General features: G+C 42.8%; 1 protein-coding gene across 1 annotated transcript in view; it reads right to left on the reverse strand.

Moving 5' to 3' along the window:
• Positions 1-13,162, reverse strand: part of RILP (Rab interacting lysosomal protein) — a 109,792-nt gene that overhangs the window by 11,087 nt on the left and 85,543 nt on the right. Inside the window, exons 4-5 of the mRNA XM_068270293.1 lie at positions 12,726-12,920; positions 2,151-2,311 (exon numbers count right to left, since the gene is read on the reverse strand). Of these exons, the coding sequence (XP_068126394.1) occupies positions 2,151-2,311; positions 12,726-12,920 (356 nt within the window). The remainder of the gene's footprint in view (positions 1-2,150; positions 2,312-12,725; positions 12,921-13,162) is intronic.

The raw sequence follows: 13,162 nt of genomic DNA on the forward strand, positions 1-13,162 counted from the left end.
GGTCCTCTTCCCCAATCCCTCAGCACGGGATCCTGACAGAAACGGCGGCCGTAGCGGCGCGCACACGGCGGTAGCAGCGGCGGGAACGCGCGACTTATTAATACGTCATGTTGCCGTTAATAGGGTAAAGCATGACGTATTAATGCGTTAGGATGCCACTAAATGGTTAATTGTTCAGCTCTGGTACACTTTAAAGCACTGTTTCCACTGAGTGCCAGTGTCCATCTCCAAAATGGACGAAACCCTCCTGCTGATGCGAATCAGAATGCTCCTGCTGTGCCAATGCACAACAATGGGAATTCGAATGCAATATGCGATAAAGGTTACATTTTTCCCCTACAGGTGAATCAGAAGCAGCCTATTGACTTCAATAGGCTGCGATTCCACTTCATGATTTGCGTGCAGGGAAACTGAGGGAATCGTGGGCAACAGATACTATGACATATTACATACACAGCTCAATCCAAGGAAAATCTCATTACAGCTGAATGGTTTTAAGTGGTTAAAGGACAACTAGTGAGAAGGATATTGAGGCTGCCATATTTATTTCCTTTTAAACAATACCAGTTGACTGCCAGCCCTGCTAATCTATTTGGCTGCAGTAGTGTCTGAATAACACCAGAAACAAGGATGCAGCTAATCTTGTCAAATCTGACACTGTCAGAATCATCTGATCTGCTGCATGCTTGTTCAGGGGCTAGGGCTAAACGTCTTAGAGGCAGAAGATCAGCAGGCCTGCCAGGCAACTGGTATTGCTTAAAAGGAAATAAATATGGCAGCCTCCATATCCCTCTCGTTACAGTTGTCCTGCGGTCATTTGTAAACACTGCAAGTTACACGTACACTCAGTTTCTGTTTACGTACTAAAAGCACATGTAGGAAGCTAATGACTGAGGACCTCTTGTGGCCAAATAGTAAAATTACATCTACATCCATTTATTTTAATAAAGAAACCTACATATAATTTAAAATTAACCCCTTACCCTCCACATTCTCTCATAAATGCCCAAATAAAAACTTTTGCATAAAAAAAACCCCAAAAAACAAAAACCAAAAATATAAATAGCTACCTTAGGGACTGATTTTTTTTGAAATTTATTTTTTTACTATGTATATCAAGAGGGTATATTACGTTTTTTTAAAGTATGGGCTTGTAAATAGCGATGGATGTAAAACTGAAAAAACACACCTTTATTTCCAAATAAAATATTGGCACCATACGTTGTGATAGGGACATAATTTAAACTGTGTAATAACCAGGACAAATGGCCAAATAAAATATATGGGTTTTAATTATGATAGCATGTATTATTTTAAAACTATAATGGCTGAAAATTGAGAAATAATGTTTTCTTTTTTATATATTTTTTTGTTAAAATGCATTTAGAAATAACTTATTCTTAGCAAAAGGTACCACCCAAAGAAAGCCTAATTGGTGGCGGAAAAAAAAAAAAAAAAAAGGATACCGATCATTTTGTTGTGATAAGTAGTGATAAATGAATGGGAGGAGCGCTGAAATGTGAAAATTTGCTTAGATGCAGAACGTGAAAATACACTGAAGGCTGAAGTGGTTAAAGTGAACCTGAACTCAGAACTCCTCTCTGCTCTAAAAAGATACACAACAGCATAATAACCTTTAAACAAAAGAAAAAAAACCATTTGTTACAGCTGATACAAATCCTAAAATAAATGTGCGCAGTTTCTACTTCGTGATTCATGGAAGCAGACATATTGTTTACAGCCAGTGCTTTCAAATGGACTTATCTGCCATAGGCAGTCATGTGACACAGGGGAGGATCAAATTACAATTTGTGATTAGACACAAATGAGGGGGAATTAAACAGGCTAAACTCTCTAAATACTGTACATACAGGGTGCATTTCTGTTTTCCTTCTGCCCTGTGCAAGAGTTCAGGTCCACTTTAAATTTGCCAACCCATATAACCTGCTGCTAATCTTGTACAAGCTGCAGTTCCACTTTACCACCACTGTGGCAGTAAAGAGCTGGTAATAATAATCTGGGACTTCACTACATGCATACAGTAGATATAACTCAATGCCAGACAGACAAAGCACAGATCAGTATTTCGATGCTGAGTTTCGGCACAGAAGTGACTATATTACTTGAGCAACTGGGGTGGATAATGTTACCTTTGATAGTAATTTAACTCTTCATTCACCAGAAACAGGTTCGTCTTCAGCTCATTCCTTTCCTGAATAATCTGCTTCACGTCTTCTTTGGTGAAACACATTAGGCTTAATGAGGGCTCACCATTCACGTTGTTTTCTTGTGACTTACATTCCAATGTATTCTAGAACATTGATAACAAGGGTCAAGAGACAGATAGAAGAACAGCAAACAAAGCCTGCATTGTGTAGTCTGACCTGCTTCTAAAAACTTCTGGCACATCCCAAAATGGAACGCTAACAGATCGGATAATGAACCTCACATCAGAAGAATATGAGGAGATCAATCACGTCTTTTCACCTCCCAGCCATTTCATGACCAGAAGTAATCACAACCAGAGTTAGAGTGAATCAGGGTAATTATCCCTCATCATAAAACAATCAGCACCTAACCCTAAATGTAAAGCTAGCTTTATGCGCACTTCTGAGTAATTTCACAGTCTTCAACAGCTGTTTATTGAGTCATACTGTCCTGTGTTGTAGATGCAGAAGAAGTGATGTTGAAATACCAGTTGGAGAGGACCTACTCCATGACTGCATTCCTGAAAATAATTAAGGCATAGCTCTCAAGAAATTAAGTCGCATGCCTTTGTTGCCAGAGATGACAAAACTATGTCCAATTGTAAACTGTAGAAAGATGTCATCAGTTAACAGCCATGGAAGTCTAAGGCAGGGGTCACACTTACCGGCTTTCGTACGCGTTTTCTGCACAGAAAAACTGACTTCAACTGAGAACTCATGTTAATCAATAAGCAAGGTCACACTTTAATGCAGATTTCGCATGCAGAAAAAAAAAACTGACATCTTGCGCAATTTGTCAGTTTTCTCTATAAATTACATTAGCTGTTGTAAGGCAGGGGTCACACTTGTCTTTCAGTTTTCTGCAAAGTGTAGAAACTGAAAGACAAGTGTGACCCCTGCCTTAATCTGAAGAATCAGGTTGTTTTTTTTAAAGTGAACCGAGCACCATTTTTAGCACCCAGGGCATTTCAGTAGCACAATATAAATGCATGCCAAAAATGTCTCATAAACCCCCCCCCCCAAAAAAAAAAACAACCTTAAATTGTACCTTTTTTACATTTAAAAGTTTAGCAAAGGTTTTATTAGCCTACTTCTGCGGCCTGCCCTTTCGCAGAATTTTCAGGCTGCTAAGGACTAATGTAATTGTTTTAATGAACACATTAGCAGAGAGGAAACAATACCTTTCATCAACAGAGGGTGGTAATTAGGAAACTGCTTCAAAGAAAGCAAGAAGTTTTAAGTCAGGATGATACCATTTATTGGCCAACTAAAAATGAATAAAAATAAGCAAGCTTTCGGCCTTGCAGCCTTCGTAGGATATAAGCCCGACGAAGGCTGCAAGGCCGAAAGCTTGCTTCTTTTTATTCATTTTTAGTTAGCCAATAAATGGTACCATCCTGATTTAAAACTTCTTGCTTTTACTGATGGCTAACACGGAACAATACCCTACTGCTACTACTATGCTTCAAAGAAGTCACAGATGCTGTCTAACACCAGCCTCTGTTGCCCCATGGTGTGCCTCCAAGACCCCCCTGCGCGCCGCTATACCCCCCGCAGCGTGTCGCCAGCACAATGTTTACCTAAGCCTGTCTGTTAGCGCCGCTCCCCCGCCTCCTCCGTATCGGCGCTACCCGCCCGCGTCACTTCCCTCCAATCAGCGGGAGGAAAGGGAGGCGGGCGGGTAGCGCCGATATGGAGGAGGCGGGGGAGCGGCGCTAACAGACAGGTTTAGGTAAACATTGTGCCACTAGCATAATAAAATCCCACCTCGGGTTCTCTTTAAGGGGCCAATACATTGGTCGATTTCAGCCATCGATCGCTCGGAAATACATTCTTTCAAATCTATCGATCTATCAAACACTGCCACAAATCGATTGATTGGATGGATTTGATCTGACAGGATGGAAGATCTAGGTCGATCTGCTGCTGGTAGCAGATCCATGGCCCATAGAGTTGCATTGGATCTAATGGTCCAATAATGCATTTAGATAGATTTCCAATAGATTTCATTCTGAAATCTATCGGAAATCTGTTCCTAGTGTGTGGCACACATCAGATAGATTCCTGTCAGAATTGACTGATTGATCTGATGGTCGATCTGCTGCAAATCTATAAGTGTATGGCCACCTTTAAGGGCTGATTCACACAGGCTTCTGCCGAGCGTTTGGATGCCAGCTTTTTAAGGCGTTAACTGCCTCTGAAAGCAACAGGTTTTCGAGACGAGACGCAATGCTGGGATCTTCCGCCAGGCTTTCATGACAGCCTGCAAAAGTCAGCTCTAAATGCTCCCATTGACTTGATCCCAAAAACGCTGTGTCTGAAACGCCGCGTTAAACGCCCATGTGAACCAGCCCTCACACCTTCCCTCAGCATAAATAAGGACAGATAGAAGGGGTGAGGGGAACATGGCAGCTCCTATAACTATTAGAAACCAGGAGAAATTCCCGGGGGAATAACAAGGGTGCTTAGTTCCCTTTAAAGTGATATCATGACATACAGCAGATTGGCGCACACAAGAGGGATAGGCCCCGCCCCTTCCAGTACCTGCTATTATATAGGGGTAAATCCAAGCATGCTTTGTGCATTAAGTGCTTATTTGTGGAACAAAAAGTCCACACATTAAAGAGTTCAGTGGACATTATAAAAATTGTAACTAAAATGGACTACGGTAACTGAAAAATCTATCTGAAATTATTTAAAGGGATTTCCCATTAACACAATTCTAAAATGCCCACAAAATGAAATTAAACTTGTCAGAAAACACCAAAAGGACACCATGACCTAATCTCCTGGACTTCAGTAAAAGAGAACCAAAGAGGTCTGCCATCAAGGGACAGTAGGGTCTTTTTTGCCACATTTTGATCCCATTTTTGGATTGAAAAAGATTTACCAACCACAAGGGCACCATGATTAACATAGCAAACAATATTAACATAGTTGGCACAATGCCCTTTTCCCATCCCCGATTACATTTTTACCTCAAAGGAGTACTGTAGGGAGGTAGGAGGAAAGAGAGTTGAACTTACCCGGGGCTTCTAATGGTCCCCCGCAGACATCCTAAGCCCGCACAGCCACTTACAGATGCTCCGGTCCCCGCCCCCGGTTCACTTCTGGAATTTCCGACCGCGCAGGTGCAGACCTTACTGGGCCTGTGCTATACACTCCTGGCGACGTCAGCGGGAGCAAGGGCACAGCCGCGCAGGCACAGTGGTTTTCCGACTATAAAGTCAGAAGTTCCTGAAGTGAACCAGAGGCAGGGATCAGAGCATTGGTGAGTGGCTACGCGGGCAACCATCAGAAGCCCGAAGTAAGTTCAACTCTTTCTCCCCTACCCCCCTGCAGTACTCCTTTAAGCCTTGTTCACATTGCGTTCGGCACGCGCGTGTCCACATTGGGCTGTTTTTGGAGGAGTCTTTTTCCCTGATTCTTGTCGCTTGGTTGGTCGATACGTTTTTGTGCTTGGTGGTTTTCTAAGAGTTTTTTTCAGAGCGGTTTTGTAATTCACTCCCTGACGTAAGTCAGGAAGTGAACGCTTTGACCCGGAAAAGAAAACGTGAATGCAATTGCTACACAAAACGATTTTGTGAGCGTTCTGTGTTGCTCCTATACTTTCCATTGAGTCGGAATCCCCTCAAAAATGGTCCACGCAACACTTTACTGAAAGGACAGCACACGACCCGAGCTGATATTAACCTTCTCATAGACATTCAATGTCCAAGCGGGCGGGGGGGAGTTTTGAAAAAAACTGCACGTAGGTGAAAAAAAGCCAAAAATGCCTGTAGTGTGAACAAGACCTAAAAGTGAACCTAAAGCCACTAAAAAAAAAAAAAAAAAAAAAAGAGATGAACTCACCTGGGGCTTCCCTCAGCCCCCTGCAGCCGATCGGTGCCCTCGCAGCTCCGCTCCGATGGTCCAGGACCCGCCGGCGAACACTTCCGGTTTGCCCGTCACCGGCCGCAATAGCAGCATAGGGGGCGATATACAGGCTGGGAACGCGAACATTCACTCGCGTTACCATGCCTGTCGGCCAGTGACGGCCAAACCGGAAGTGTTCGCCGGCGGGTCCTGGACCATCGGAGCGGAGCTGCGAGGGCACCGATCGGCTGCAGGGGGCTGAGGGAAGCCCCAGGTGAGTTAATCTCTTTTTTTTGTGGCTTTAGGTTCACGTTAAAGCGAACCAGAGACGAAGCACCCTCATGTATTTTACCATATATATCAGTGGAAACAGAGAAAACACCTACCCTGCTCTCTGTTTCATTCTTCACTGCTCAGCCTGCTTGTCATCAGCCCTGATAAAATCTCCGACCGAGCATTCAGTCTGGCTTTGCTCAGGAATCATTATAGCCGAGTCTGTCTTCTCTGATGTCTTTTCAAGCCCAAGCCTGCCCCCCTTCTGGCTGTGCTATAATGACTCAGCTATAATGATTCCTGAGCAAAGTCAGACTGAATGCTCAGTCAGGGATTTTATCAGGGCTGATAACAAGCAGGCAGAGCAGTGAAGAATGAAAGAGAGCAGGGAAGGCGTTTTCTCTAATGTTTCCACTGAAATATATGGTAAAATACATGAGGGTGCTTCGTCTCTGGTTCACTTTAAGGCCAACACAGCCCATGCTGAATTCTTTCCACATTGGCATTTAGGTAAAGGCAGTGGGAGCACAAAAAAAAAAAAAAAAAAAAAAAAAAAAAAAAAAATCACACAGCAATTGCAAAATGTTTACCTTAAGTGGAAAGGGGCACTTAATGCTGAAGACATGCCCTCCAATAGTAAGCTATGTCTTATTGATAATGCAATTTTAAAGCATATGACTTTTGTTCTGTTTTTACATGTACTGAGGGCTCTTTCATAACTGTACTCTCCTTATTTTCTATGTTCACAATAACCTCATTAGCAGATTTCAACTAGTACTGAAGCTAAGCCAATTAGATATAATGATGTCCTGTCTTCTTCAATACAGCAAACCAGAGAACAAGTACCATAATTAGATTTAACGTCTCAGCTCTCAGATCAGTTAAGGATAAAGGCTGTCTAGCTGCTGCAGATGATTGCCCTTTTCACACATGGCTGTCTGCTTTACTAGGCCTGTGTATTATTCTATCTGAATAGCTGGCCATAGACATGAATCCACTACTAAGAACAGCAGTGGTGAGATTCTCTTATAAATTGTGCGCAACAATTTTACAGTTTCTAATGCCGGGAATACACGGTATGTTTGTACCGCTCGATTATGCCGCCGGATCAATTCCGCGCTCGTCTCCGTGGGGGATTCTCTTATCTGCTCGTTTTCCTTATCTTTTGCCATGGTCCCCAACACGGTATTAAGCGCGGAATCGATCCGGCGGATGATCGGACATGTCGGAAATTATCACTTGAGCCATCTAATGGCTCAATACCGTGTATTCCCAGCATTACACAATAAAAGCGCAACGCTTGTCAACCTAGCTAATTGTGCTATCTTGGCAGCAAAGTTAGCAGCAAGATACCCACTCTCTGTGCATGACAACTTTATCAAACATTTGCTAATATGGCCATTGTCAGGTGAGACTATACCAAATGAGCACTTCTGGTGGACAAACTATAGTGTGCGTGTTTAGCTTATAACATTTCTATAGTGTTTTTCTCTCATAGGACTCAAAGTGCTTAGGCTCTCTCAGATTCAGTAATTGGTAGTAGGAGAAGTATTTACAAAATTATATTTCTGCAAATGCCAAACTGAACAAGTGGGTTTTTAATCTGGATTTAAACATGTCCAGAGATGGAGCTGTCGTGATCTTCTGAGGTAAGGAGTTCCATAATGTAGGAGCGGCATGACAGAAGGCTCTGGGACAAAAAGTTTCCAAGTGGACTCTGGGTATGGCTAGATTATTAAAGCCTGAGGATCTGAGATTTCAGGGAGTTTCTTTCATGTATCCAGGGCCCAGATTACCATATGTGATTTAAAAGTCAGTAGGCCGATCTTGAATAGGATCCTCCATTTTATAGGTAGCAGGTGAAGGGAGTGCAGGATCGGCGTTCTGTGGCAGTGAAGCTTATGATACGATTATTTACAAGTAGTAAATGCAATCCCATCTAAACACCAGAAACTGAGGACTGAGCTGCTTAGTAAGTAAGGGCCCTTTTCCACTAGTGGTGGGATGCAAAGCAACTACAGCATTGCAGCCAACCATGGGCACTTCCGGCCGTCGTCCAGATGTGGCCGCCTTTGAGAGGTATAGGGAGACAAATGCAGATGGAAGCAGTCCTGCATTGATCTGCAGCATGCTGTAGATTCTCGGATCGCACCCGATAACCAGCACACAATCAAAACTGCTCCATTGAGGTGCATTGGTTTTAGTTCGGGGTGGTGCGGTAATCGCATAGCACCACGCCAATGGAAATGGGCCCTAAGGGAGGATACAGGACTTGAAATCAGGAGGCTGCAGTAGAATTTGGCTGCTGGCTCTGTAATATAAATTATTATTGCAGTGTCAAGCCTTGTACACGTGCTAAATAATTCTCTGTTGACACAACTGACTTGAGTTATCTCAGCTGAGAACTTAGTATGTGTACAGCTGTTCCACAGGCAAACCTTTGTGCTGCACAGTTCTGTAAACAGTGGGAACTGGCTGTTCTTTAATACCTCCTCATTCAGAGAAGTAAAAGCAAAAATAAAATATTACTGCACAATTGCGTACCTCCCAAATTGATTAGTTTTGGTCAAAAGAATGGATTGAGCATACATTTTTAGCAGATTTGATCAATGGACTGATTTATTGCCATCATTAATCAGCTCTGCTGAGACACTAATTACCCACCCTGTGAATGCTTGCGCTTTGCTGCAAAACCTGCACTTGAGGACAGGGTTGGGGAAAGTATTCTATAGATGCAGCTCTGACATAACGTCACTTGTGCAAGTGATATACGTGTCAGCGATCAGAGGGGCACAACAGATCATGAGGCTCTATGGCAATTTTTTTTTTATAGCGTCCTGGCCCCCAAAGCACATCTGAACCTCTCTAATCTCTTATTAAAGGACATCCGAGGTGAAAATAAACTGATGAGAAAAACAATTGTACCTATCCTCAGTCTCCTAAAAATGACTTAGATTTCCCACAGTTTTATTTTAGATTTAAATCTAGGTTTCAAGTTTTTACTGTTTCATTTGTCTCTGTTCAATGACACCTTCATTGAAGTATGCCAGAGCTTCAATCTATGAATTATTGACCCTTTATATCGCTTTCCTGCTCTTAGAAGCAATTTACTAACAGAAAAAAATGTTTTTAATTACTTATCAGTGAAGGTTATGCTATAGTCTGACCCAGACAGAAACTGTCACTTGCATACCTGATGTATACCTTTTTAACCACTTAAGCCTAACTGGACGAGATTTGTCGTTAGGCTGCGCGCGCTCCCGCGCCCCCAGTGCGCGCTCCCGCTATCTGCCGTTAGCCCTGCGATCAATGAAAGGGATTATAGATCCCTTTCACCAATCGCATCCCCCCGGAGAAAAGCCGACAGCGTCTCTACAGACGCTGCAGCTTTTCTGCGTTCCAAAAAGTTCCCCTGCTTCAATCTTATTCCTGGGAGCGAGCTCGATCGCTCCCAGGACTATTTGACTGTGGCCATCTTGTGGCCAAATAGTACATTACACTCACATACATTTACATTACACAAACACTCTTTTACATTAAACAATAACTGTTTACCTCCTACACCAAAAATTACCCACATACAATTTTTAATAAAAAAAAAAAAAAAAAATTTACAATAAAAAAAAAAAACAACAACACAAATAGTTACTTAAGCGTCTGAACTTTATAAATATGCACGTCAAAGGAGTATATTAATATATTTAATATATTAGTATATTAATATATTTTTTAATAGACGCAAATTGAAAAATTGCACCTTTACTTCCAAATAAAATATCGGCGCCATACATTGTGATAGGGACATATTTTTAAATGGTGTAATAAGCAGGACAAATTGGCAAATAAAGTACATGGGTATTAATTATGGTAGCATGTATGAATTTTAAACTATAATGGCCAAAAGCTGAGAAATGTTTTTTTCCATTTCTTTCTTAATATTCCTGATAAAATGGATTTAGAATAAATTCATTTTCAGCAAAATGTATCACCCACAGAAAGCCTAATTTGTGGCGGAAAAAACAAGATATAGATCCATTCATTGTGATGAGTAGTGATGAAGTTATTGGCAAATGAATGGGAGGTGAAAGTTGCTCAGATGCAAAAAAAAATTCAACCCTGTGGGCAGAGAAAGAGAAAAAAGATTCAACCCTATGGGCAGAGAAAGAGAAAAAAGAAGGACCACAGCCTAGATTTGTGTGCTTGGCACTGTACTTACACATATCTATCTCATCATGTCACCTCGGTTGTCCTTTAATATGAAGGAATACGCAAACATAAAGCTTACAGTACATAAAACCCATGAAAGCCTATACTGATGAAGAACCTGCAGACAACCAGTGCTGTACAGTGTCTCCCAAATATGCTGTTAGAAAGGCCAAGCACGTCTCCTGCAGGGTCTTGTGATCAGCGATGTCAGGAGAGCAACATCACATCATTCAGTTGGTGTTAAAGAGCAATGCTGCAATACTTGGCACAACTTCCCTGGAAGCTCTGCATCTATGTGTACATAGCGATTTCCCCAATCCCCAAACTGCACATACCCTTTTCCCATAACACACATACCCTTTCCCCATACTGCACATAGCCTTTCCCCAATCCCCATACTGCACATAGCCTTTCCCCAATCCCCATACTGCACATAGCCTTTCCCCAATCCCCATACTGCACATAGCCTTTCCCCAATCCCCATACTGCACATAGCCTTTGACCAATCTCCCCAATCCCCATACTGCACATAGCCTTTCCCCAATCCCCATACTGCACATAGCCTTTCCCCAATCCCCATACTGCACATAGCCTTTCCCCAATCTCCCCAATCCCCATACTGCACATAGGCTTCAATTCATCAAGCATTACCGCATTCGGTAATGCTGAAAACAGCTGACTTAACGAAGCACTTTAGAAAATGTTAATTCATCAAAGCTGTTACCGAATGAGAAGCTGAAATGACACAGCAATGAGATAAATTACCGACATGTGCTCAACAAATGTTAATTCATCAAGGTTCCCACATTCGATAACACATTCGGTGTTTATCTCAAGCTCTCCCCTGTCGTTACAGGCTTCGAAAGCCTTCTGTGTGAATGTTTTCATGATTAGCAGTAGCAGGCAGCCAATAGAAACAGCCCCTGTTCTCCTGCAAGTGCTGCTGATAGGTCACACAGGCTTCTCCACACAAGCTTTCAGACCCCCCAAGCAGTGAGCAGAGAGAACGGGTCAAAATATATCCCCAGATTCCCTTCGGTGGTGTAACCCTTTCAGGCCCTGTTTGATAATGCAAAGATGCTGGTGGTGAAATCACCAAGCATGGCATTTGTAATGTCTCCAGGAAGTTCATCTACGTTGTGGCAAATAAATAAAATGTTAAGAAAGACTGATGGACAGATTCAGAGCTGCAGAGGCAGTACAAGTAACAGTAACTATAACACCTTTACATGTAAAGGGATGTCTGGATGCCTTCTATTGTTATCAGCTTGTAACAACACAGAGACATTCCAAGCTGCTCTGCACCACTCTGCTGTTATCGAACAGCCTTTGATGAATTGAAGCCTAGTAGTTCGGTAACTTAACGAACCTCTACCGCACATGGGAAAATATTGATGAATTAGCACAGTGAAGTGTAAAATACCGAATGCGGTATTTTAAGGACTGGGGTTTTGTTATCGAACACCCTTTGATGAATTGAAGCCATAGCCTTTCCCCAATCTCCCCAATCCCCATACTGCACATAGCCTTTCCCCAATCTCCATACTGCACATAGCCTTTCCCCAATCCCCATACTGCACATAGCCTTTCCCCAATCCCCATACTGCACATAGCCTTTCCCCAATCCCCATACTGCACATAGCCTTTCCCCAATCCCCATACTGCACATAGCCTTTCCCCAATCCCCATACTGCACATAGCCTTTCCCCAATCCCCATACTGCACATAGCCTTTCCCCAATCCCCATACTGCACATAGCCTTTCCCCAATCCCCATACTGCACATAGCCTTTCCCCAATCCCCATACTGCACATAGCCTTTCCCCAATCCCCATACTGCACATAGCCTTTCCCCAATCCCCATACTGCACATAGCCTTTCCCCAATCCCCATACTGCACATAGCCTTTCCCCAATCCCCATACTGTACATAGCCTTTCCCCAATCCCCATACTGCACATAGCCTTTCCCCAATCCCCATACTGCACATACCCTTCCTGAGCTCTACTGCTTGACTTGAATGCAAGCACCTGGTGGACACAAAGTGAGACGGACACAAAAAGTTTAGGTTAGGTTTAGGTTAGACTGGGCCTAACTGGTTACTGTGCTTCACTGTAGCTATGCCGCCCCCCCCCCCTCCCCTCCCTCCCCGCAATGAAAAAGGAAAAGTTTGCAACAGTATGTACCATGTTACTATCGGCAACCACTGGAGGTACATCCATCCTCAGAGGCAGGGAGTCGATCTCCTTCTGTTTCTGTTGGAGTGAATTCTCCAAGTCAGTTTTCCTCTGCAGTGAACTCTTCAGCTGGGCGTTGACCACAGACAGTTTACGCCGCAGATCTTCATTCACATTCATAACTCGAGTCAACTGTTCCTGCAGCTGTGGGAAAATGTTGCTCATATGATTATGCAAATAGGCAGCAACCACAGTAAACTCAAATGTTTCAGGCACTAGAAGAGCAACTCAATACATCAGGCAAGTTGGATTAGGAACTATGCAGTTAAAGTGACGTGACAAAAATCAGAAAGGCTACTCAGTTTAAAATTTAAACTGTGGAATATCTTAAGTCATTTTTAGGAGAACGGAAAATGGATACAAACATTTTTAATTAGCTTATTTTT

The sequence above is a fragment of the Hyperolius riggenbachi genome, chromosome 2 (genome assembly GCF_040937935.1).
Source record: "Hyperolius riggenbachi isolate aHypRig1 chromosome 2, aHypRig1.pri, whole genome shotgun sequence".
Lineage (NCBI taxonomy): Eukaryota > Metazoa > Chordata > Amphibia > Anura > Hyperoliidae > Hyperolius > Hyperolius riggenbachi.